The 26,523-nt window shown below is 33.0% G+C and overlaps 1 protein-coding gene across 1 annotated transcript in view; it reads left to right on the plus strand.

Moving 5' to 3' along the window:
• Positions 1 to 26,523, plus strand: part of Rasa1 (RAS p21 protein activator 1) — a 77,955-nt gene that overhangs the window by 27,958 nt on the left and 23,474 nt on the right. The window contains exons 2-9 of the mRNA XM_041663697.1: positions 5,644 to 5,796; positions 6,898 to 7,033; positions 7,897 to 7,967; positions 10,364 to 10,481; positions 12,632 to 12,663; positions 15,054 to 15,106; positions 17,700 to 17,850; positions 20,747 to 20,825. Coding sequence (XP_041519631.1) covers positions 5,644 to 5,796; positions 6,898 to 7,033; positions 7,897 to 7,967; positions 10,364 to 10,481; positions 12,632 to 12,663; positions 15,054 to 15,106; positions 17,700 to 17,850; positions 20,747 to 20,825 — 793 coding nt within the window. The remainder of the gene's footprint in view (positions 1 to 5,643; positions 5,797 to 6,897; positions 7,034 to 7,896; positions 7,968 to 10,363; positions 10,482 to 12,631; positions 12,664 to 15,053; positions 15,107 to 17,699; positions 17,851 to 20,746; positions 20,826 to 26,523) is intronic.

Here is a 26,523-nt window from a genome sequence, read left to right on the forward strand (position 1 = left end):
ATACACTTTTCTACATTACTTTCTTTTTCATTAGAAGCTTTATTTTATCTCCCACTTTTCCATATATATGTGTATTATGTTTGTATGTATGTAAGGAATTGTTTTTTGTATGTGGAACAAGGAAATGATCAAGATTAACCTAAAAAGTAGATATTCTGTTGACTACTTTCCATCAAGTAAGAAATGTCTTTTCTAGCTTATTATCATAGAGAATGCCTTTCTCATTACTGAAAGCAGTTGTTGGCAACTTTTTTCTATTTGTTCAGCCTACAATAGTTCAGCTACAGTCTTCCAGGTTTATTAACCTGAGAACTCACTTTTTTCTGGTGTTATATTGTACTTTTGATTCTGGTGTCACCAATCCTGTCTTCAGTATTTATTTTCTACCTTTTTAGGTTACCTTTTTCTGATTTCTTGAGGTAGAAACTTTATTGATTTCAGCCCCCCCCCCTTTTTTTTACTTTTTTTGGTAATACATTTTCCCCCTTTTTATTGATATATATATATATATATATATTTAAAAAGAGCATCCTCTGAAGATACTTGTTGATTACCCATGTAAATACTTAGAGTCCTGTCCAGTTTAATTTTATTAATCTTCTAAGTACTTCCAATGAAAGACCTAGTGCAAACATCTTCATATCTCAGTATTTGGACAAATATCAATATAATTCAGCTTTGTAAAATATCACTTGATATATATAAAACCTCATCAACAACTTCTAGCAATTTAAATAAAAAACTTAACCTCCAAGGTAACCTTATCAGGAATATTCTCAGTGGAATAGAAGTGCCCCAGCACCATGGGATGATTCTAAACTTCCTGTCTGCTTTGTACCCATAAAGATCTCCAAAAGAGCAAGGTCAAAGCCATTGCGTGGATTCTGGTGGTCAGGATGCTCGGAAAGAGAAAAACACACTCCGAATAACGTGTTTTCATATACTGTTCTATTGAGCTATATATTTTTCTCTGCTCCCCTCTCTTCCTCCCCCTCCCCTACCTTGTCACGATCCCCACGGTCCCAGTTTACTCAGGAAATCTTGTCTTTTTCTCCTTCCATTTAAATTAGATCCATGTATGTTTCTCTTAGGGTCCTCTTTGTTGTCTAGGTTCTCTGGGATTGTGAATTGTAGGCTTGCTTTTCTTTGCTTTATGTCTAAAAGCCACTTAGGAGTGAGTACATATATTTGTCCTTTTTTATTCTGGATTACTTAACTCAATATGATGTGCCTAGATCCACCTGCTTGTCTGCAAATTTTAAGGTATTATTTCTGCTATGTAGTGCTCCATTGTGTAAATGTACCACATCTTTTTTGTTCATTCCTCAGTCATGGGGCATTTAGGTTGTTTCCAGGTTCTGGCTATGACAAATAATGCTGCTATGAACACAGTTGAACACATGTCTTTGAAGAATGATTGAGCATCCTTTGGTTATATATGCAAATGTGGTATTAGTGGGTCTTGAGGTAGATTGTTCTTAATTTTCTGAGAAATCACTATACTGATATCTGAAGTGGCTGTATCAGTTTGCACTCCCACCAACAATGGATGAGTGTTCCGTTTATGCCATATCCTCTTCAGCATGAGTTGTCATCAGTTTTTTTTATATTGGTCATTCTTATATGTGTAAGATGGAATCTCAGAGTTGTTTTGATTTGCATTTCTCTGATGACTAAGGATGTTGAGCATTTCCTTAAGTGTCTTTCAGCATTTTAGATTCCTCTGTTGAAAGTTCTCTGTTTAGGTCTGTACTCTATTTTTTACTGGATTATTTGTTCTTTTGGTGACCAGTTTCTTGAGTTCTTTGTATATTTTGGAGATCAGCCCTCTGTCTGATGTGGGGTTGGTGAAGATCTTTTCCGATTCTGTAGGCTGTCTCTTTGTCTTGTTGACCACGCCCTGCTTTACAGAAGCTTCTCAGTTTCAGGAGGTCCCATTTATTAATTGCTACTGGGGTTCTATTTAGGAAGTTGTCTCCTGTGCCAGTGCGTTCAAGTGTACTTCCCTCTTTTCTATGAGATCAGTGTGATTATTGATGCCTTTGATCCATTTAGACTTGAGTTTTGTGCATGGTGATAGATACGGATCTATTTTCATATTCTACATGTTGATATCCAGTTATGCCAGCACCATTTGTTGAATATATTTTTTTCAATTTTATATTTCTTGCTTCTTTCACTATAATCAGGTGTTTATAGGAATCTTCGATTCCATCCCATTGGTTTTCCTGTCTGTTTTTGTGCCAATACAAGGCTGTTTTCTGTACTGTAGCTCCATAGTAGAGTTTAAAGTCAGAGATTGTGACGCCTCCATAAGTTCCTTTATTGTACAGGATTGTTTTGGCTATCCTGGTTTTTTGAGGTTTTTTTTTTTTTTTGAAGTTGAGTTTTGTTCTTTGAAAGTCTGTGAAGAATTTTGATGGACACTGCATTGAATCTGTAGATTGCTTTTGGTAAGATTACCATTTTTACTATGTTAATTCTACCTACCCAAGACATGGGAAATCTTTCCATTTTCTGGTGTCTCCTTCAATTTCTTTTTTCAGAGATTTAAAGTCCTTGTCATACAAATCTTCCACTTGTTTGGTTAGAGTTATTCCAAGATATTTATGTTATTTGCTCAGGTTTTATTTTTCAACATTACAGATTTCTCTTTAAGTATAGTATTTGTAAGTCAAAATTGGTAGAACTACCACTTTTTGATTTGCTTCTTTGAATTAACAAACTATTAACAAATACAGAAATGCTTAATTTGTAAATAAATTAGTAACCTTTAAAGTTTTAGTAAAGAATAATAATTACTTTAAAATTTTTACATTTCTTTTGGTTCATGTCTTAGAATAGTACCAGGTGTGTCTTTGGAAATCTCTTCTCTCAAAACTTATGACCTAAAAGTAGTGAAGGGACTTTTGCCACCTAATGTCATTTTTTATATATTTGTTTTGTATGCATGTGTGTGAGAGAAAGAGAGCATGAGCTCACATGTAGAGCGGAGGACAACTTGTGGCAGTTGGTTGTTTCCTACTGTGGAGTTTGATAGCAGTTTGTCAGACTTTCAGCAAGAACTTCAAGCCATCTCACCAGCTTGAAGATAGTAATTTTCTGGTTAATTACATTAAGGCTAGGTAATGTGCTCTGAGCATTTTTGGCTATTTTTAATGGGGTGTGGTTGATTCAGCATATAGTCAGTATTAGGTAACTTCCTGTAGTCACTTGTTGTAGAAAGATGCATTTCTAATATATATGGATGTTGTTATCTTATGCAGTATGATAATCCTGGTCTTTTAGTGGTTCTTCTGAACTTCTCAGAGTAGTGAGAGCAAAGCAGCCTCCAGTAACACACCTCCTTCAACAAGGCCATATCTCCCTAAACTTCTGTACACTGTGCCACCAATCAGGACCACGTATCTAAATGCCCAAAACTCTGGATGACATCACAATCAAATGTTATCACAGCATATATGCAAATTATGTTCTATCTTTCATTTTTTAAAGATTTGTTTATTTATTATTATTATTTTTAATTTATTTATTTATTAAGGATTTCTGCCTCCTCCCCGCCACTGCCTCCCATTTCCCTCCTCCTCCCCCAATCAAGTCCGTCTCCCTCATCAGCTCAAAGAGCAATCAGGGTTCCCTGAGCTGTGGGAAGTCCAAGGACCGCCCACCTCCATCCAGGTCTAGTAAGGTGAGCATCCAAACTGCCTAGGCTCCCCCAAAGCCAGTACGTGCAGTAGGATCAAAAACCCATTGCCATTGTTCTTGACTTCTCAGTAGTCCTCATTGTCTGCTATGTTCAGCTAGTCTGGTTTTATCCCAGGCTTTTTCAGACCCAGGCCAGCTGGCCTTGGTGAGATCCCAATAGAACATCCCCATTGTCTCAGTGTGTGGGTGCACCCCTCGTGGTCCTGAGTTCCTTGCTCGTGCTCCGTCTCCTTCTGCTCCTGATTTGGACCTTGAGATTTCTGTCCGGTGCTCCAATGTGGGTCTCTGTCTTTGTCTCCTTTCATCGCCTGATGAAGGTTAATATTCAGGAGGATGCCTATATGTTTGTTTATTTATTATGTATAGTGTTCTGCTTGCATATATGCCTGCAGGCCAGAAGAGGGCACCAAATCTCATTATGGATGGTTGTGAGCCACCATGTATTTGTTGGGAATTGAACTCAGGACCTCCAGAAGAATAGCCAGTACTCTTAATGTCTGAGCATCTCTCCAGCCCCTATTATTTGTCCTTTTCTGTATTTTTTAATTCTATTTTGTTGTTTAGCAAGCAAATTCTGTTTTCAAGTTTATCTGCTTCGTATTAAATGCTTAATTTCTTGCTAATCTCATTTAGCTCTTAATTTTGTAAACTTAATTACTTATTTTTAAATGTTTTGATTTTTATGCTTCTATTTTATGGTTATGTTTGTATTTTCTCTTTTCTTGATTTATATTTATATTTAATAAATTTATCTTAATTTTTTTGTGGTACTGAAAATTTTGAAATTCTGATCCTCCTCCTATTCCCAAAATACTGAGATTACATGAAAATGGAGGCTGCATGGAGCACCCTGTCTGGTTAAAATTTTCCCTGTGAGATAAAGCTTTTCCTTTTGAGACTTTTAAAAATGAAATAGAAGTAGGTTAATTTCAACTAATGTCCATATGTAGTATAGTTTAGAAGGAGAACATAATTTTGCAGCTGTAGATGTATAAAGGGTTTTATAGAAGTATACTTTTGACAGGATCTCGACCTAGACTGGTATTTTGATAAGCAGAAGCAGGATGATGAGTTTTTATGTGAAAGAATGTGTGTTAAATAATATCTGTGATACAAAAACATTCTAATTTGGCTAAGAGAAATATTGCAGCCCTTCACACTGTCCTTTGAATTGTCTGTACTTCATTTGTTTTAGGGGGTTTATAATTTTAGCAAATGTCCATACCAGTCTAACATAACTAATTTTAGAAGAGACAAATGTTGTGTAAGACAGTTTGGATGACATTTTGAAAGTTACAGAAAATCTTTGAAGTAGTATGATCAGCTACAGAACCATGTAATTCAGGTAACAAAGGATTCCCTGGCCATTGAATTGGCACACCAAAAAATATTTATATTCTCTGTAAGAAGAGTTGAACTTAAATATATGGCTGTCTTAAAATCCAGGGCACTGATCAGTTTCCTGTTTTCCTGTCAGGGTAGTAAAACTAAAACTAGGTAAAATACTATTTTCTACGAGATTCTAAGTACTTTGTTATATCAGTGGATTTTTTTATATATAGAGTTGTTGTAAATTATTTCTAATTACTCAACTTAATTGCTTTGTTCCAGGAAAGGGTTTGATACAATAAATGTTTCTATTTTGAGCAAATATTGGTAAGTCTGGAGCAAGGGGATTTAAGGAAAGAAGATGTTCATCAGTGAGATAACAGAGTGTAGTATTTGAAGAAATTAAAAAACCTTGTGAAACAGTGTTCTTAGCGAAGTTGAGAGGAGGTGAAAAGTGGAGTTAAAATTGAATTGTTCAGACTAAACAAATGTTTTAACATTAAATAAGTGTTGCATGTGAGCGTTTAATACCTATAGTATTATGTCTTTCAGTCTGCACAGAAGTTTTATGATGTCTAGTTTTATTTTAATTATTTGTTTTCCCCCTAGGTGGTATCATGGAAAACTCGATAGAACTATAGCAGAAGAACGCCTCAGGCAGGCAGGAAAATCTGGAAGCTACCTTATAAGAGAGAGTGATCGGAGGCCTGGGTCCTTTGTACTTTCATTTCTTAGCCAGACAAATGTCGTCAACCATTTTAGGTAAGTCTCTGTCCTGACTTTAAGGTATTTAATATGGCACTTAGGTATTTAATCTGACATGTTTATAAATATATTCACTTTTACAAAAGTGAATGATGGTATAATTAGCTTGATTTCAATTAAGTTATTTAATCAGTGATTTAGAGTAAATATTTTTGAGATGTTGAAACTTTTTGTTTAAAGATAGTAATAGTAATCTTTACAATGCCAGTTTTTAAATATATTCCTCAGATTTGAGGAATGTATTATTACAGATACATTTTGAAAAAGATGAAAGCTAAAATGAAAGAAATAAAGACTGGGACTGTAGAGTAACAGAAAACATTGTATAGGATTAGTTCTTTTTAGCTTCACTATCTTAAATTCTGTACACGTAACTTGTGAGTTAAACAGGTATGTTTTCAAGTAAGGTGTCATCTCTGTAAACATTTATTTACATATATAATTTCATAATATTTGATTATAATTTTTATGTAACATTTTTATTATATTCTACATGAATTTCATGAGATTTGTAAGCTACTTCTAGCCAGAGTAATTTTTATAAAATAGCTGAGTCTTAAATATAGAAAGTGAGGAGACAGATCTGAAGGTAGTAAATTTTCAAGTATTTGATTCAGTTACATAATTGAAACTTATAAATATGTTGTCATATTAACTTTATAAATACTTAAAATAACACTCAGTTGCCAATGATGATACAAAGAAGTGGTTTTTGAAGTACAAGAATGTATGTTAATGGAAAAGAACATGAAGTTGATAAAATTGTCTTTATGAAACTTGGTTCTAAAAATTAAACATAGAAGCTAGACTTTAATCCCAGCACTTGGGATACAGAGGCAGGCAGATCTCGGTAAGTTTGAGGCCGTCCTTGTTTACATGTGAGTTCCAGGACAACCAGAACTGTTACACAGAGAATCCCTGTCTCGAAAAACCAAAAAAAAAAAAAAAAAAAAAAAAATGAGTGTAGGTGCTGGAGGGACATAGCACCATGGTAGAGAACCTGTGTTTAATTTTCACTCAAAAAAAAAAAAAAAAATAAGAAAGACTGGTTTTTAGGATACTTTCCAAACTATGTTTCTTTTTTCTTTTACTAACTAGGATTATTGCTATGTGTGGAGATTATTACATTGGTGGAAGGCGTTTTTCTTCACTCTCAGACCTAATAGGTTATTACAGTCATGTTTCTTGTTTACTTAAAGGAGAAAAATTACTCTATCCAGTTGCACCACCAGAGGCAAGTAAAACATGAATGAAATACCATAACTTTTATTTTACAAAATCAGATGAATTTTGATCTGATTAAATTTCTTAAGACTTTTATAATTTTATGTGTCTTAATTCTGGTTATAATGCTAGAATAAAAATTAGTTTCTTTATTAAAATAATTTTGTATTAAAGTAACTAGATTTTTAAGATAATTCTTTGCATTTATAGTTTACCTTAATTGCTAGGGAGTTAAAATGTCTTACATTGTAAAATGAAGATTAATTTCTATATTCTGTGTAGCTTATTTAATGATGGTTCAGATTATCTGAAAAAAAACCAACTCTGTTGTACTTTTACACTAATTTCTGTAAAAATAACTAGCAAGAGTAGCAAACATTTTTAGGTTCTTTATAGAAGCTTAGTAAAGATTAATTTAAATGATTCTATGGAGTTTATAATATTCAGTTGGCTTTAAGGTTTGTGTGGATGTATCTTTTTGACTTGGATATAGATACTATCTTTTGATTGTGTATGTGAATATATGTATAGGTGTGTGACTGTATAGAGACTTGTGTGTATCTTTGTCGGGGTTGTACGTGAATACTCATGACTGGTGACTAGAAGTTGACATCAGGTGTTTGCCTTGATTGTTCTCTACTTGATTAATTAATTAAGCATAGTCTCTGGATGTAGCCAGAGCCTTTCAATTTGGCAAGTTTGACTTGATAGTTTTCTTCCTAAATGCTGGGATTACAGACAGTTGCCACACCTGTCACCTGTAGTAATTTTTATGTGGGTTTATGCGGATCCATTTTGGGTTTTCAGACTTAGGGATAGGGGCATGAACCATCTCCCTAGCTCCTAAGTATTACTATTTTCAATGGTTTCCAGCCAGTAGAAGATAGAAGACGTGTTCGAGCCATTCTACCCTATACAAAAGTACCAGAGACTGATGAAATAAGGTATTTTATACTATTTCTTATGTATAAGCATTTGAAAGAGCTAGACAATGAAGATTTATTGCTCTCAAACAAGCAAAGGTTTTGAATTTGAGGAAATATGATAGCTATATAAAGTTGCCTTTAGTGCTGGATCTGTTGTGTTCCCATGGGATATCTTGTCTATTCAGACTGAAGATATAAATCAGGGTGGCCACAGTGGAAATGACACAGGAAATAACAGCTTTTTTTTTTTAAATAAAGTTTTCTGAGAAAGTAGAGTTCTTTCACAATTTGTGTGTGGTTCATTTATTTATTTTCTATGTTTTATTACCTGTAACATTTATGCCTCAGCTATAAATGATACTGAATATAATTGTTGAATTTTGCATAATGGGTGAATATTTTTAAATTTCAAGACTATTATATAACCATAGAGAATCATAGTTTTTGGATTTGCATATAATTTGATTATAAATCAATTATAAGGCTTGATAATCAAATTGTCCTTCACTAGAAGCTATATATTCATTCTATAGAAACATTTTTTCTTAACTATAAAATGTTTGGCTGCTTCTGAATAGTTGAATAATATATATAGACTATATAGTGTCTCTTTGAAATAACAGGATAATAAAATAACATTTTTGTGGCACTAAAATTTTTGGAAATTATTATTAGAAAACAAAGACTTATGAAATTATTACTAGAAAACAGATTTAGTAGTTTGAATCTCAAAATAAAGGTTCCATTTTTATATAGTTGTCAATATATAATGACTTCTCATTTAATTCTTATTGGCACACTTATTTGTGAATTATTGTGAGAAATAAATAAAAGCAACTACAAGAAAGAAAGTCATTTAGTAAAGGTAAGAAGTTTTGAAATAACAGTTTTAGAAAATTTGTAACATTTCAGTCTGATCATCTAAGGCAGCAGTTCTCAAAGTATACTCTTCACAGAGAGCCCATGTTATTTGGGCTTCTCCAGAGAAGATTTACTTCAAGATTTGGAGGCAGATTCAGGAGACTAATGCTGTAATTGTATTAAATCTAGAGGCCGGAGGAGACCATTTTAGTAAGTGTCCCAATCTGAGGACAGAACAGAGAACAGCACTAAAGTGCTTAGTGTTCTGGCTAAACAAAAATAGCTTCATTTGATGTTCTGGATGCGGAAGCAAAATGCTTATTCTATTCTGTTTTTACCTTTCACTGTATGCCTTTCTAGTATTTCTTATAGTAAATGAAAAGAGAAAATACTTCATATAGGTGTAATGGTTCATGTGTTATTCCAGTAGCTGGGAAAGTAGTTCTAGAAAGGCTTAATTGATTTGGTTAAGTGATAAAATCTGCTGCCGTTTATCTCGGGAAATATTGGGCACTGTTAAGGAGAACAAGATGATACTATTCTGTGGCTTTTTAAATACAGAGTCCTGTGTATAAGTTCTGTTTTGTACAAGCTTTGTTTTCTGAAATTTGAGAAACAATAATGGTTGTGATCATTTAGAGAAAACAAAGCTTTCAAGTATATGAGAGAAGGATTCATTTAATAAAACCAAGGTTTATGAGTATTAAGGCCAAAAGAGAAAATTACAGAAAACTATTTGAAGATGCCTTATAGACATATTGCCAATGGTAGCATCCCACACCAGAAGAATGTTTAGAGACTTTTTTTTTTAAGCCTGGAAGAAAAATTGCAAAGAATTCCTGATGGTTTTGTTTTATATTGATGATATACATCGGTTAGCAGCTGACGACCCTGATGGTCTAGAGCTTAACAGCATCCAGTAGTAAAGAGGAACACTAAGCTGTGTGCATCCATCTAGTCTGAAATACATAGTTTGAGAAAAAGCATAGATGGTTTCTAATACATATCTGGGTGCCATCTTTAGACAAAGAAAGCTATACTCATTGCACAGTAGGCATGTGAACCAAATTAATTAGATGTGATTATAGATGTTAATTAATATTAGTATCTACATAGTAAAATTAAGTGAGATTATCTAAAGGAAATTTTCTGAATTTCTCATACATATGTTGCTTTTTATTACATATACATATGAAAGAATAACTTGAAACTGTAAAATTCATTTTTCTTGGAACTATTCTCAATACATATATAATTGTTTACTATTAGAGAAATTTTAATTTTACTCTAATCTAGCAAAGTAGATAGAGGAACTCTGATTTTAATGTAATTCAGCAAATTGACACCCTTTTTGAACCTATAATGAAATTAGGATTCAGATTATTAACTGTCTTCAGATTCACTAAAAATGTCAGAAATAGCACAGAACTTTGGGTTTTATAAGGTGGTTTTTTTTTTTTTTGCATTTTTTTCAATGTTGTAATATCCTGTGTGGTAGTTTAGGACTACTTCAATGTCCATTTTTAACATTTTAATGTCATTTTCTATTGTAGTTTCTTAAAAGGAGATATGTTCATTGTTCACAATGAATTAGAAGATGGATGGATGTGGGTTACAAATCTAAGAACAGATGAACAAGGCCTTATTGTTGAAGACCTAGTAGAAGAGGTGGTGAGTTTCATGTTTTCCTAAATTTCAAATCGTATATCCTTAATAAAAGTTTGGAATTGGTCCATTTTCTGGATTATTAGATAGGAACAAATTTCTTGTGAAAAACTTTAATTCATAAGCATAAGGAAATTTTAAGACATAAATGATATTTATGTACAAGGAAATAGACAATATATTAATATGTTGTAATATATAGCTGCCTCTGCAGGAAGTATTTCTCTGCTTGTGAACTCAGTTATCACTTGTACTTGTTTTGGTATTTTTTTGTATACCTGTTCTTCATTGGATATATTTGAGTCATAGAGGAATTTTAAGTGTTGTATGTTTGGAATAATTTTTCAAATGTGTTTATAATTTTTAATAATCTAGGAATATTTAAATTATATGTAAGTAATCCCAAAGTCCTACAGTTTGTATATTCTACCTCTTTTCTTTGCTATCATATTATATGTTATTATTCATCTTAGTACATAATATAAATTACCCCATATATTTTTATATGGAGATCAGCACATTTTTAAGTCTCACTTCTAGATTGTATGCTCCAAGAAAAGACATCTTTTTCTTGTTAGTGTTGTTCTAATTCACTGCTCTGTCCTGAATGATTCTCTGGCATCTGTAAAGTTTGAGGAGATGAATGTAGTGCCTCCATGCCTATAGTGGTCCCTGTCTTTTACACTTTTGGTCTGTTATCTTAGATTGCCTTCTGAAACTTATTTATTACTAACTGGCAACTTCTTCCTTGCTTTCTCTGTCTGTGTGTCTGTCTCTGTCTCTCTTTCTCCCCCTTTGGCAGAGATTTTGTGTCTAGATACTTTTTTTTAGGCCAAATTGTTTCTCCCTTTGTTCTCGCAGTACTCATTGGTTCTATATTCCTTAAATAGACCACTTTTTGAGAGAGAGCAGTTATATTAATTTTGTAGTTTCTATAGTAAGTATTCATTGACTGATTTTAGTCTGACTAAATACTTAGTGAGGACCTAATTAAGAGAAGTCCCTGCTAATATTTTTTTCTCCTTTTTTCCCTTTCGTTATCAGTTTATTGAAAAGTCAGTGTAAGCTGCTATGATGACAGTTCTTTATATATTCAGTGAAAACTATGAACTTAGACCATGTTTGGGTGGTGGTGGTAGAGAGAATAGCTTAGACTTTAATAAGGTAGTCACTATTTTTGGAATGAATAATATTAATATTAGAATAGCTTTAAAACTTGGAGTACAGACTAGAAAAAGATAAGGTTTAAAAGATGGCAGAAAGAAAGTATGTATTTTGTATTCCAGAGAAGAGAAAGTGCTCACATTTTAGGGTCAAAGTGTTAAACTGTAAGGAGGTAGCATTTGAGGTAGTTTTCCTTAATGCCTTGGTTTTTTTTTTCCCCCAGCAGGTAGGTAACAATGAATTGAAAGGACATTCTGATGGCAACAATAAGAACAGAGCACAAACTATAGTAGAGAGGTGAAATAGTTTAGCAAATGAGTAGTTAAGATTGGTCATGGCAGAGACACCTAGAAAGGAGGTGGGTAGTATAAGAAACACATACTTGAGGCCGATGGATGGTTAAGGGCGCTTGTTGTAACATGAGGAATCTGTAGACAGTAGGCAGGCTAGAAAAGGGTTGGCTTTAAGATTGTTTGTTCATTTGGTTTGTTTATTCTTAAGTGCACACCTACAGTTGACACTAATGAATTCAGAGAGGTTGGAATGGGCAGAGCAGTAATATACTGTAGTTGGGCTACTTAAATCATTAAATTAAAAAGAAGCAAGGGTCTGATTTAAACTGACAGCAACAGGGAGACGAGAACAGACAGCTATATAGTGCGAGTTCTTGAACAGAAATGTCTTTTCTCCGAACACAGCTAGGAAAAGTATTGTGGAGATAGTTTTGAAGATTGGATTCTTAGGAATTTTAATGAAATTAGATTAGGATTTAATTTTCTGAAATTAAAAATTATGCTATTTTGCCGGGTGGTGATGGTACACACCTTTAATTCCAGTACTTGGAAGGCAGAGGCAGGTGGATCCCTGTGAGTTCAAATCCAGCCTGGTCTACAGAGCTAGTTCCTGGACAGGCTCCAAAGCTACAGAGAAACCCTGTCTAGAAAAACTGAAAAAAAAAAAAAATGCTCTTTTAATCTCTTTCTTCTCTTTAGGGCCGGGAAGAAGATCCACATGAAGGCAAAATGTGAGTTTATATTAATTATTGAAAGAAAAAAAATGTTAGACTGTAAATTAGAAAAATAGTCAAAAATACTTGATGAATTTTAGTCTGATTGATTTTCTTTAAATTTTGGTTAGAGAACTGATATATTTCTTAAGGATCTTAGGACTAGATCCTTAAGAAAAAGGCATGCAGTGGCCTAGACCTGCATACAAATCTTGTATCCCCAAGCTAAACTAAAAGCCTTATCAGTAAGCACAGTTCCTCCTGTTTCTCTTCATTTTCTTACTAATGATAGTATTTATTTTTGTGGCCAAATCATTAATGAACTTTGAAACTCAGTTTTTATTATGCATGTGAGAGAATTTCTGACAATTTTAGTATAACCCAGAAAGGTTTTTTAAAATAAGTTTTTCAGATTGCTTTTATATGTACAGAATTCCTTTTAAAATCTTGGCTTTCAATTGTATTCATTTTATTCATATTATTTCAATGGAGTATTCATCTATTATCTTTTCATTCCATTTTATTCTTAATCAAACTGTCAACATTTATAGATGCAATTTAAAGCTTGCCTCAGACATTTTATTTTCTTGTTCCCTAGCCATTAGAAGAGGAAATATATTAAACCGAATAGAACATGTAGTTCTTTTATTACCTTTTTTTCTTAATAGAATATCTGTTATATCTTAAGAGGAGATTACCCTTCAGTTGCTTACCTAACTTAGCAAATTTAAGTTCAGTGAATCTTCATGTTGTTCCTTACATATACTAAATGTAAAATGAATAATAAAACCCCAGAGGTCAGAAAAGCAAAGCAGGTCCTTTCTCTGTTCCTCTCCAAACTCCCCAGCACACACTGTACTTACTACACTGATTTTTCCCACCAGGTTCTGGACCTCTTAAATGTAAGGACTTTTTATCTTGAGTAAAATTATGTAATTGGATTACACAGTTTTATACAAGAATAACTCCAGGAAATAATATTACCCATTACCCCTTTGCCTCAAGGCTATTTTTCTTAAAGTTCAAAATATTATATGTTTAAAACTTAACTACGGATTTTTTTTTTTTTTTTAACACTCTTCTGAGTTTTGTTCTTTACTGGGGAGAAAAGTATATGGCTGGTCTTGTATGACTTCTAGCTGACTCTCCTAGAATATAGAATTCAAATCTAGCATGTGTAGAAAATGGTAGTTTAGCCTTTACTTAAATGCAGTATATAGCCTCATACATTAAATCATTTTGGACTGTACTATTTATTTCCTCTTCATTATTCATGTTTGCTCTGAGAGCATCAGGAAATTTGGATTATTAAATTATATTGTTGGAATAATTTCTTTAAATTTTAATTTTCATTTCCTTGAAAATTAATTTGTATTTTAAATTTCCCAAGTAATGGAATGATTAATCTGAAGCAGAATGAAAGAACTTTAAGCCTGTAGCATTGCATCTTAGAACACTTACGTTTTATGTCTTGTAGTAGTATGGGTACTTTACAACTGAAACTTAACTCATAGATCTTTAGAGGCATCAGAGAGGTGGAGAAGAGATCTGAGATTACCAGTGCGAGGAAAATGGGATTTATTGTAAACAAGAGGAAAACTTTAGAAGTTTGGCTTTTAAATAATTTGGTTTATTTTTGAAACAAGGACTCAAGTGATATGATCCTGGCTAGCCTGGATCTTGCTGTGTAGACCATACTGGCCTCACTTTATAGTGATCTGCTTGGCTTTGCCTCCCAAGTGCTGGGATTAAAGGCGTGTGCCACCATTCCTGATCCTCAAGTAATTTTTTTAACATGTCATTTTATAAAAGGGCAAAAACTAAGTACTTGAAATTTTATGCCATATTTCAGCTATTATAGTTTATAATAATTTCTAAATGCTTACTTCGAAAATGAAGATTATAAAATACTTTAGCAGTCTAGAGTGATAGGCTCAGAATTAAAAATAGTTTTAGTTCTGTTTCTTGGTATGTACTTGTTCCTTCCTTTGTTAGTATTTTAATTTTATTGGGTGAGATTTTATGTTAAAAGAAACTAATTTTGAGAGAACCATGAGAAAATATTTTGTTTCTTTCTTAAATCATCTCTCCTATCCCCTACAAGCCATCAGAGTAAAAATAGAGCTCTGATATAAGCATGTAACAGATACCACTAGATTTTTAAAATAGCATAAGTAATATGGAAATTGTAGTTATACTTGACAGTTCCTAGTCCTTTTTACTTTGCTGAAGTAAAGCAGAGTAAGTTTACAAAATACAATAGAAATGTAATGGATGAAAATTTGATTATTTCCATTGCATTTATTTCATGTCAACGTGAATTATAAAAATTTTGCTTACTTTTGAGTATATGAAAGCAGCAGCACATGAACTTTTAATTTACATGTCAAATTTGTTCTTCTTTTAAGATGGTTCCATGGGAAGATTTCCAAACAAGAAGCTTATAATTTATTAATGACAGGTACTTTTGTATTCATTAATGTTTTTATTTATGGAATATAAAATTGAAAAAACCTTTTCTCATGTACTATGCTTTCCTTTAGCATTTGATTTATGCTTATGTATATTATAATTTCTTCCCAATGCTGGGAAGCTGGTGTTTTTCTGATTTTGTTTTAAATTAAAATGTACATGTATAATAACTCTTGTGAAGTATATTTTCTTTTTCCTTAGCCCCTGTCCTGTTTCCTTCTCCATGTGTTACAGCTTATGACTATATTTTTGTGTGTGTATCTCAGGTATATCCTACATATAATGTACTTAGGATACACAACATACTTTTTAATGATAAATATATTCAGAAAATATTTCATATTTACAAATACAAATTTTTGTCATCCTTTTTATTGATCATATGATTTCTAGTTTACAAATATCATATAACATACAGTATATCAATAGAGGAATACCATGTTATCGTTTTTTTTTTTTTTTCCCATTCATTTATAATGTACTTACCCACCCCCTCTCAAGTCAGGGTTTCTCTGTGTTTTTCTGGTTGTCCTGGAACTGACTTTGTAGACCAGGTTGGCCTCAAACTCACAGAGATCTGCCCTCTTTTGCCTCCTGTGTGCTGGGATTAAAGATGTGCACCACTGTACATTCTTGTATTATTTGTGTGCATAGTGGAATTACATAATTTAGCAATATTTAAAATGTACTCCTAATTTCTATGATTGTTATAGGAAAATGCAAATTTATATTAAGGGTTTGTTACTTAAAGCAGCAGTTCTCAATCTTTGGTTTGTGACCACTTTGACAAATCTCTATCACCAAAAACATTTACATTATAATTGATAACGTTAGTAACATTACAGTTAAGAAGTAGGAATGAAACTAATTTTATAGTTGGTGTGGGTCACCAAAACCTGAGGAACTAAATTTAAAGGTTGTAGCATTAGGAAGATTAAGAACCAATGTTTTAAAGAAACAGCTGTGTTACTTTGCTCTTTATTATTAACTGCTTATTGCTAGCCTAATTTATTGGTAAACTATGTCTGGCAAAGATTGGGGACAAAACCAATGTATTATATGTATTTTAGGTGTTATGGTTCTTGAAAAATTGGTAGTTTCTGTACTTTGTAGGGTACCCTGAAATAAGTAACTATAGTAAATAAACTCTAATTGTTAAATGTATGATCTTATTTGTTTTAAGATGTCATTGTTTAAATCAGTGATTTAATGAGGTAGTTTTTGAAGTGCTTAATGTTAATGTCTTAACCTGCACTGAGAGGTTCAGAAAAGAGTTTAAAAGATGCCAATGCTAGAGATAGAGATAAGGTTAAACCAGGGTGCTGTCATCAGCCTTCTGGGTAGAACAGAACTATTCATTTTAGTGAGTTGTTGGTGTAGTTAATACTTAAGATATTGAGTCACCAGGTATTTTAAATCATCCTTTAGTTTTTTAGGTGGGTAAACATGGAAAGAATCTAAAATATTTCCCACATTAGTTTGTATTTTTGTTTATTTATATACTGTTTTTGAAAGAGCGGCCATTTTCCTGAAACTACACAAGTGCATTCATGTATAAATTTACATGTGATTCCCATCTTACATTGAAGAAGCAGAGAGTATCAGCACTGTGAACTAAGGGTTTTCTTTATATATTAAATTGCACACTTTCTACAGATTTTTATTATTTACTCTGAAAATTCAATATAAGAAGGTTTACATTTTACTTCTTTGTATTGAATACCAACCAAATTACTTGTTAACAGGAATGTAAGCTAGATGGTTAAAGTTATCACTCATTGCTACAAGAATTACATGTGATAGATATTGTGTTAGTTATGCTTTCTTAGAAGAGTCAATTTCTAATCTTTCTGTTAACCAGTTTTTTGGTTTTTTTTTTCGAGGCAGGGTTTCTCTGTGTATTTTTGGACCCTGTCGTGGAACTCACTCTGTAGACCAGGCTGGCCTCAAACTGACAGAGATCCTCTTGCCCCTGCCTCCCCAGTTTTGAGACTAAAGGCTTGAGGCATCACCACCCATCTTTGTTAACCAGTTCTTAACCACAAAGGAAACATTATAGTATTAGGAATCATTGCTAATTGAAGATGGTCCTTTGTGTGCACACCTTTCCAGGATGACACCTCGTGAGAAAAATGAGATGTGTTTATTGACTATGATAATTACTCAGATACTTAAGCACTTACTTATATTACAGTTTTGCTTTTTAGTCATCTACTGGAGATCCAGAGAAAGAATAGACTAGTAGTCAAAATTAGCTTAACATTTAAAGATCTTGAGATTATATGATATAACAGTTTTAGTTACTGTGACTAACTGTCCGATCCTTCTTTCTAAGAAGGAAAGACATAGACCTTACTCTAGAAGTTACCTTTAGAGATGTTTAAGAAAGAAGACTAGCCAAGCTACACCAGGAACAATGTGAGTGGTTGTAAGTCATAAACTGAAAATAGGAAACACTGTCTTAAAGTTTTATGATAAAATTTACATGTGGCTATGACTTTGAATATACTTCCTAATTAGATTACATAATGTGCTTTCTTTTTATTTGATAGAGTATAAAGCTAACAACTTACTTTTTACAGTTGGCCAGGTCTGCAGCTTTCTTGTGAGGCCTTCAGATAATACTCCTGGTGATTATTCCCTGTATTTTCGGACCAATGAAAATATTCAGCGATTTAAAATTTGTCCAACACCTAATAACCAGTTTATGATGGGAGGCCGATATTATAACAGGTAAATTATGAAACAGTTTAAATTATCTTTTAGATGTGGTAAAAATAATTGAATTCAAAATATAAAATTTTCTCAGTTTCTAATACAATAGCTGTAGTCTTATCTGAGAATGCTTTAACAAGTGTCAAACATGAATATTATTAACTTGTCAACTCCCAAATACCTTGTTGCTTAATCAAATATTTATATATAGGCTAATTGTAGGTAATTCCTAGGAGTCATCTGGTTTTTACAGATGTCATTATGTATTTGGATTATTCTCTGAAGTTGATACTTTTTGTGTGTTGTAATTAGTTTGTACCTCTCAACTTCTGAGAAAACTTTGTCTTAAAACTCATAATAAATTTTAGTTGCTTACTTTGCAAAGTAAATTAATAGAGGAACTGTAAGATGCAGAGTGGCAATATTCTGGAAAAGAAAAGGATGGATGAAACACTTGCCTACTTTAATAAGAAAGAACTAGTGTTTCCTCTTTTGGAGGCTGACAGAATCTTTTTTTTAACTTGTTAGTAATGTCCTAATACTCCCCATCTCAATTAGAATTCCCTAAATTCTAGTCTGAGTTTTAAGTTAATAAAGCTCCAACAGCTGGCCTATCTGGAAAAAACAAAATTATAGTGATAATATCTTTTGCTTTTCAGAAGTTTAGTGGACAGCTATAAACATTAAATCAAAGTATAATTTTAGACACTTGCACACCTCATCATATTAAGCTACCCAAGTACCTTGACTTTAGACATCTTCATCTTGAATCTAGCATGCTCTAAATTTGATTTGTCTTAAATTAGATTTTCTCATTATCAAGGATTTGGGAACATATATTTGAAAGCATTCATATGGAACTAAATTACTAAATATCCAAATTGACATTTTTTAAAAAGGTTTTATAGCTGTGAAGAGAAAATATGACCATAGCAATTCTTATAAAGGAAAATATTTAACTGGGGCTGGCTTACAGTTCGGCAGTTTAGTCTATTATTATCATGTCAGGAAGTATGACAGTGTGTAGCAGATGAGGTAACTGAGAGTCTCTATCTTCATGCACACGCAGTAGGAGAGAGGGTGACGCTGGCCCTCAAAGCCCACCCCTAGTGATGCACTTTCTTTAACAAGGCCACACCACCTAATAGTGCCTCTCTCTGGGTCTGTGGGGGCAGTTGTCATTCTGTCTACAAGTATAAACTAATTTACTTGCTATTATTTGTTTATTGATCTAAACTTCTTTATCTCTACAAACCTGGAAATATTTTTTATAAATTGGGTTGTTGATAAGACTTATAAAGGTAGTCTTTGTAATTAGACACCACAATGGAACAAGAAGAAATAAATCAGGAACTTTTTACAAATTTTTGCAAAATTATTAGAGTGATTGCAAAATAATATTAAAAATGGTCTCTACCACTCCCAAAATCTGACTTTCTATTCCCTGTGGATGTATTAATCTTAAAATGCTCAGGTACCTTATTTCTAGGTTTGCTTGTTTGTTTAATTCTTTGAAAGAAATCTAAAGGCTGACAAGATAGCTCAGAGAGTCAGAAATAACATTCTGTGCAAGCCTGTCATGAGTTTGCTTTCTGGAACCTGTGGTGGGGGGAGAGAACTTATTCTCAAAAGCTGCCCTCTGCCCTCTACACACATGCCATGGTACACACACATGCCATCACACATACGGTATCTGAGAGCAGCTTTATCTACCTACATAGGGTGCCTCCATTCAATATTTCTAAAATTTAATTTTAAATTATCTTACCAAGAATCATTTATATAATTTTAAAACATTTTAATTCTATAAATTTCACTGAAATTTCCATCACTGGATTGATCACACACTTTTTACATCTACCTTCCCATGCATAAAACAGTCATCTTTGTGAAGGTGTCTATCTGTTTTCTGTTCTTCCTGGTTTTCATTTTTCTTGAAACAATTTAGATTTACCCTATTTTCAAAATTTATTTTCCATATCCTTTTAGAAAAAAATCTTGTTTTCACTCCACCTTTCTACTGTTGTTAATATTTATCTGTATTTATAGATATCTTTTATTAATCTTTATATTTTACTTTTGAATATTATAGTTAATTTAAATTAGTTTGTAGTATAGGAAACTATGGAAAGAATAAATCAAGGGGCAGGTTAGCAGAGTTTTTTTTGAAACATATTTCTTGGGTATCTTAAAATTACTCCTCCACTTAGTATATAAAATGAAAGTTTAAAATTCCAGAAAGTAAATATCTGATTTTAATCTGACCTAATAATTATAGAAGATGCTTTTATTTATTAAAAAAATATTTGGTAGCATCCTAAACTATGTGTTATGTCATTTTACTTTCAGATTCATTAGTAATAGTTCCCAAATATATAGAATAATTTTTGGTACTTTTTAATCAATATTACTTAATTCTTCCATACCAAAGTGACCACTGTACAAGCAAAATTATGTTATTTTTTCTTTTTCTTTTGATTTGTATTTTCACCTAACTATTCATGTATTATGACTTAATGACATTCTGAGCAAAAGCAAATATATAAAGTGATTTGATGACATAAGTTCTTAGTTTATCATTTACTAAATAAATGCAATTTTTGTTAGTTCTTCATATGTCGGAAGGATTGTCTTTTAAAAAAACCAAAGACCATAACTTGTAATCATTTTCTCACTGAATGTCACTTTTAGAGTATCGTGTGTAGTGTCATTGATTTGACTGTGTGTTTGATATATGTGGGAAACCAAAATCTTTAGCTTACATATTCCAACCTGCAAACCTGTATTTGGAACATTTCTGTTTTCATAAAATAATGTGACTGTTATAATAGTTTATTCTGTATTGTGTGCTATCAAAAACTACATGGTTTATTTTTATTCTAAGAAATTTATAGAGTTATTTATTACTTAACAGTATTGGGGACATCATAGATCACTACCGGAAAGAACAGATTGTTGAAGGCTATTATCTTAAGGAGCCTGTACCAATGCAGGTCAGTGTTTTGTTTTTGTTTTTTTTTTTTCTTGCTTGAAATAGTGTCTTTTTTTAAAATTAATTTTTGTAATGACTATATAAACTTCTGCTAAAACTAGATAAAATTTAAAACTATAGATTATTTAGATCATGAACTTCAAGAGAATTTCTTACTTTTTAATTCTGTTCACTTTAGATAATCTAATTAGTAAGTCATTAGTAGATACCAAGGAAGTCCTTAGTATCTTCTTTTTCTTTCTTTGGTTTTATTTTTATTAACTTTGTTTTTTACTTTTACACCTGTATGCATACCTACTGACTACTTTTATTCCTCACCCCTGGTCCACCCCATGTCCTCCACAAAAATACCTCTCATTCCGTCAATTCATTTTGTTTTGTGACCCACAGAGTTTAACCGGGGCGTCTGTGTAATCATGTGTTTGGAGTTGTCCTTTGAAGTCGTGCTGTGCTCAGTGGTATCACAGCTAAAGACAGGGATTCTCCCTTCTCCCAGAATCTTATCAGTAGATCAGCCGTAACCGAGTAATACCTAGTGACTCCCACCCATTCTGCAATTGATTGTTGATAGGACCAGGCCCATATGGACCTGCAGTTGTGAGTTGATATTGAGCCTAGAGAATGGCAGTTGTAGCCTTCCCCCATTTCCAGCTCTCACATATTTTCTGCTGCACCATTGTAATGACTCCTGAGTGGTAGAGTGGGTGGTGTAAATTGTGTGTGTGCTCCTGTCCCCTCACCCCACAGACCTGGGTTATTTGCCAGGCTTATAGTACTTGGTACCTTCTTGAGGAATGATAGCAATGGTGAAGACAGATTAACACTATGGAAAGGAGTGAATTCTTTTGAGGGAAAATGAAGATGGCATGATTTTTCACAGCCAGTCTTATGTAGGCTTAACAAATGATGAAAGAATATTAAGGCCAAGAGAAGTTTTTATTATTTTTATTCATTAGTTTTATCAGGGAAAGAGCATGTCTATATACTCGAGTAAAGAGTAAAAGGGCAGTGAGAATGATGTAGTGAGTGCAGCACTTGCTGTACAAGGTTCTAGATAAGGCAGGCATGATGGAACCAGAGAGCCTAGTAAATATAGCTTAATGTGCAGACTAAGTAGCTTGCTCTGTATGACTCGTGTCCTTTCTTAAGTGTACTGTGAGAGGATGTAGTAGTGACTGTGAAGTTTGCACATCTGTAATCTCGCATTCCTGAGGCAGAGATAGAAGGATTGCTGCTAGTAGGGTACGACCCTGGTCTACATTGTAAGTTCCAGGCCTTGTCTTTAAACAATAGCAAAAGGAAAACAAACAGAAGAAGAAATTTTGTTGTGTTTTAAGTAGAATGGGTAAAGTAAAGATACAAAAAGTACTGTGAAAAGAGTTTGGTGTTTCCTTGTTTGAAGAATCAAAACATACACTTGTCCTTTAATTGGCCATTCATTAGAAAATACAAAGGCTATTAATAATATCCTTTTTCTGATGAACAACCTGACCAGCTGGCAAAATGAGTCTAACCCCCTCAGTTTTGAACCCTTGTATACCCAGATATTAGCTAAAATAGAAATAAACAAGTCCTAAAACTAGTTTAGCACATGATGGATAAGACACTAGAAGAAAAGAGTTGGTCAGGTGACTCATTGTATAAGGTGCTCATCCTTAGCCTGACTACTGAGTTCAGTCCCAGGCACTCATATGACGGAAGGAAATAGTGGACTCCAAATTGTCCTCTGTCCCCTACACGTGTACTGTGCCATGTGAATACCATCATTCGTTGGAAGACGGGCACATGTTTGTCCTGACTGCCCAGAACCGAAATAATCACACAGAATCTGTATTAATTAAAACACTGCTTGGCCTACTTGCTGTAACTTTTTATTGGCTAGCCCTTACATTTTAATTTAACCCATCTCCATTAATCTGTGTATCTCCACGTGGCAGTGGTTTACCAGCAAAGTTTTAGCATATCTCTCTGGCAGTGGCTCCATGGCATACCTCTGCCTTCTTCTCCCAGCTTTCAGTCCAATCTTCCCTGCCATAGGCTCAAAGCAGTTCTTTATTCATTAACCTATAAAGGCAACACAGAGACACAAGGACCTCCCACACCATTGCTCCTAAACAGAAAATAAATAGAAACATTAAAAAATACAAAATTATAAAAGACTTCTTAATATATTTAAGGTATTTTCTATGCATACTAATTAATTACTTGAGCAGTTTGGTCAAGTTGACACTATTTTATATGCCTATTTTATATTTGTTAATAACAAAATTTAAACTATAGAAAGGCTAAGTATATTACTCAAGAGACTAAATCATCCTTGGTTCTCTTTGTCAGATCTCTGTGTCAGATCTGTTGGGGACATCTTTCTTACTCTCACTTCAAAATATGTTTAGAATATGAACAACATGAAAAATATTGATCTGTTTCATTTTGAGTGTCTTTCCCCCCTTACACCATAGAACAGTCAGAGGTGTCCATCTAAAACGTGAGTTGAGTCCCTTCTTATGTTTAATACTTGAAGATGTCCAATATTTCAGAATAAAAGATAAAATCCCTTTTGTAGCAGACAAAATTGCATACTGATAGTTCAGCGTTCCCACCTATCTTATTCTACTGTCCTTATCTGTTACTGAATTCTTGTTTTGGCTCTGTTTGTGATTTATAAATATACTAGGCTTTTTTTTCTTCCTTTGTATCTTTGAACTAACTTTTTTTCCCTCAAAAATCTACTTAACTTTTTTTTTTGGTTATTCAAAATTTTACCAAAAAAATTAGCTTTACAGTGAGATTTAGAGATCAACACCATCTCTGCTTTTACTTTGCAAAGCACTCTATGTATCATGATGTTTATAACATATAATGTACTTACTATGTTTATTGACTTTCTCTAATTAAAACTTTAAGTACTGATCTGTGACTGTTTTAGTGTATTGATTGTTGAATGGTGTTTTTAGCCATTGAGTAACAAAGTCAGAATTGAAGTCTGGCTTCTGTAGCCTGTGGGTTCTGTTTATCTACTACTCTCAGGGAGGACTGTGTAAGATGAGATCTCCTTGTTCAGAACTGTGTAGAAAGTGGGCCAAGATAAGGAAATGCTTGCTATCATTCAGTGATTTATTACCACCTGCAAGTGAAGCTGCATTCTTACTCATGACTTAGAAGATACTGGAATCCGTTATGATTTGTAGGTCAGTATACCTTAATTTAATTTTTTAAAAAGCTGGAGAGATGGTTCAGTTAGTAAAATGCTTGCCGTTTACTAAACTGGGAATTTGATTCCCTAAGTCCATTTAAAAAAAAAAAAACAACTGGATGCAGTGGTGTACAACTATAATCTCAGAACTGAGATGGTGGAGACAGAAGGATCTTTGGAGCTCTCTGGCCTTCTAGTCTTGCTTAATTGTTAAGCTCTAAATTCAGGGAGAGACAGTGTCTCAAAAACTAAGGTGGAGAAAGATGGGGAAATGTCCTTGCTCTCAAGCCTCCACATCACACACACCTACATACATAGAACCATAAAACACTTACAGATTACCTTGGAACCACGTATTTAAAGCTAAGCACGAATGTGGTATGTTTTAAATGATAAGAGTACCCCATTCTACAGCTAATACACAGACTGTCACCCATGGAATAAAAAGTCATGAGTACAGATTTGTAGTCACATGGAAATTAATTGATACTAATTTTAATCTCAGTCTATTTTAATGTTTAAATTACTTAAGTACTTTAACACATAATGTATACAAGAAATGAATAAACCTAAATAAGTTTTACAGAAAATGTTATGAGTGATTAAGTATAGCAATCTTTTGCTTTTTATTTTCCTCATGTATACTCACAGCTTTCTCAAATTAGCCAGTCTTTGGAGTGCAGCTAACCTCTCTTCAGCTTTTCTATGTGCACTTGAACAACCTGTCGTGTGTATTCTGATAAGTCCTGCTTGTAGTTACTCTGGCTCTTAAAATGCAGTAATGATAACAAACTTTAAATCACGAATGTAGTTCACCTCATCAAAACTGATGTTTTTGAAAACACTGAAGGCAATTTTGTTGAAAAGTAGGGTTTATTGTTCTCTAATTGTAAAATGTTTTTATACTTACAGATACCAAGTAAAATGTTCCAGTGATTTTTTTCTAATTCTGTTATGTGTCTTATTTTAATAACCCTTTTATACAATTTTTCATCATTAATTCACTACCCTTATGAATAAATATGATGTAAAAATTTCAACAAACATGAATAACTTCATTTTGTATATCATAGTAAGAGATTTGGTTATCAAAGTCATTTTCCTCACCGTAGAGCCCAGAGTACAGCTATTTCTTTAAATTCATTCATTGTTCTGGTAAACATCATTTTTTTTCTTCTCATTTCCTTTTTACCATTCATAGCAGAAGATTAAAAAGTCTATAAAGTTTTAATTAGCTGTTTAATGACTAATAACAAAAGGCAAGAAAATGCCCTTTTAACCCTTTTAAAGATACTGTAATACCTGGCAGTGCATTTAAAAGCCAATGGTGATACAACAGAGAAGGGATTATTTCACTATTGCATCCTTGTATCTTTTCAAGGGACTGACAAAAGGTCCAGGTTAGGTTTTATCTCCAATCTATTTCAAATGATAAATCTCCTTTGGTAATTGAAAAGAACTACAGACAATATATAATAAACATGTCTGAGGTTCAGTAAAACTTTGTACGAAAACTGAGGACTAGATTTGGAGGTGGTGCACCTGGTGATATAATTGAGCAGTAGAGCACTTGCCTAGCATGCAGAATGTCCTAGGTTCAAACCACAATACCACAAATGGGCTCAACTTAACATGCATACCATAGTTTGTCACCTTTATCTCAGGTAATTAATCCTTTTCTTTCTTACCATCTTAGTGCCTGGGCATAATTGCTGAATAAGGAAACGAAACAGTATAATGTCCAAAAATAGAACATAAAGGTTATCATGAAAGTGACTTAATGTTCTATATTTACAATAAGTTGAATAGGCTTTTCAGAGCATCCAAAAAATAACTAAATACCATAAAATAGTAGTTTTTCAGAAATAAAAGAATTGTTATGAATGAATGGGAAGACTAACATTCAGCTTAACATACCTTGATACAATTGGAAATTATTTTATCTGAGAAGATCATGTTTTTGTACATTCTTTGTGACAACGTAGGCAATTTAGCAATTGATGTCAGCTGTCTTTTATGCATCACTGAAGCCTATTATGTAAAAATCAAGCAATAAAGACCTAGAACTTACAGGAAAAATAAGAGTTCAAAGTAAAACATTTCATCATTGACACATAATAGAATGGGAACTGAAAAAATGTAGTCTGGCTTTTAAATATCCTTAAAAAAAGATGTAAAGATTATAATAAATATTGTACTTTTAGTGTAAAAAAGATGTAGGCATCGAAAGTATTGAAACAAGAGGAAGCTATGAAGTAGTGGGAAGAAAAGAATCTTAATTCAGTTTGCTTATAAAGAATGGAAATTTTTATTGGTATTATTTATAAAGCAATAAAAAAATAATAAAAAACTTAAAGACTTACCAGGTGTGGATATAACAATGTGCTATGTTGTGTGTGATGAACTGAGGGTTAACGTGGGGATTGTTCGAATTCAACTGACTAATTTTCTAGTCTCAATTGGTGTTTCTCAGAGGTAATAGTATTCACCAGCATGACTTTGCTCT

Source organism: Microtus oregoni, unplaced genomic scaffold, assembly GCF_018167655.1.
Source record: "Microtus oregoni isolate MIOR12 unplaced genomic scaffold, Mior012 000014F_ref0000157, whole genome shotgun sequence".
Taxonomy (NCBI): Eukaryota; Metazoa; Chordata; class Mammalia; order Rodentia; family Cricetidae; genus Microtus; species Microtus oregoni.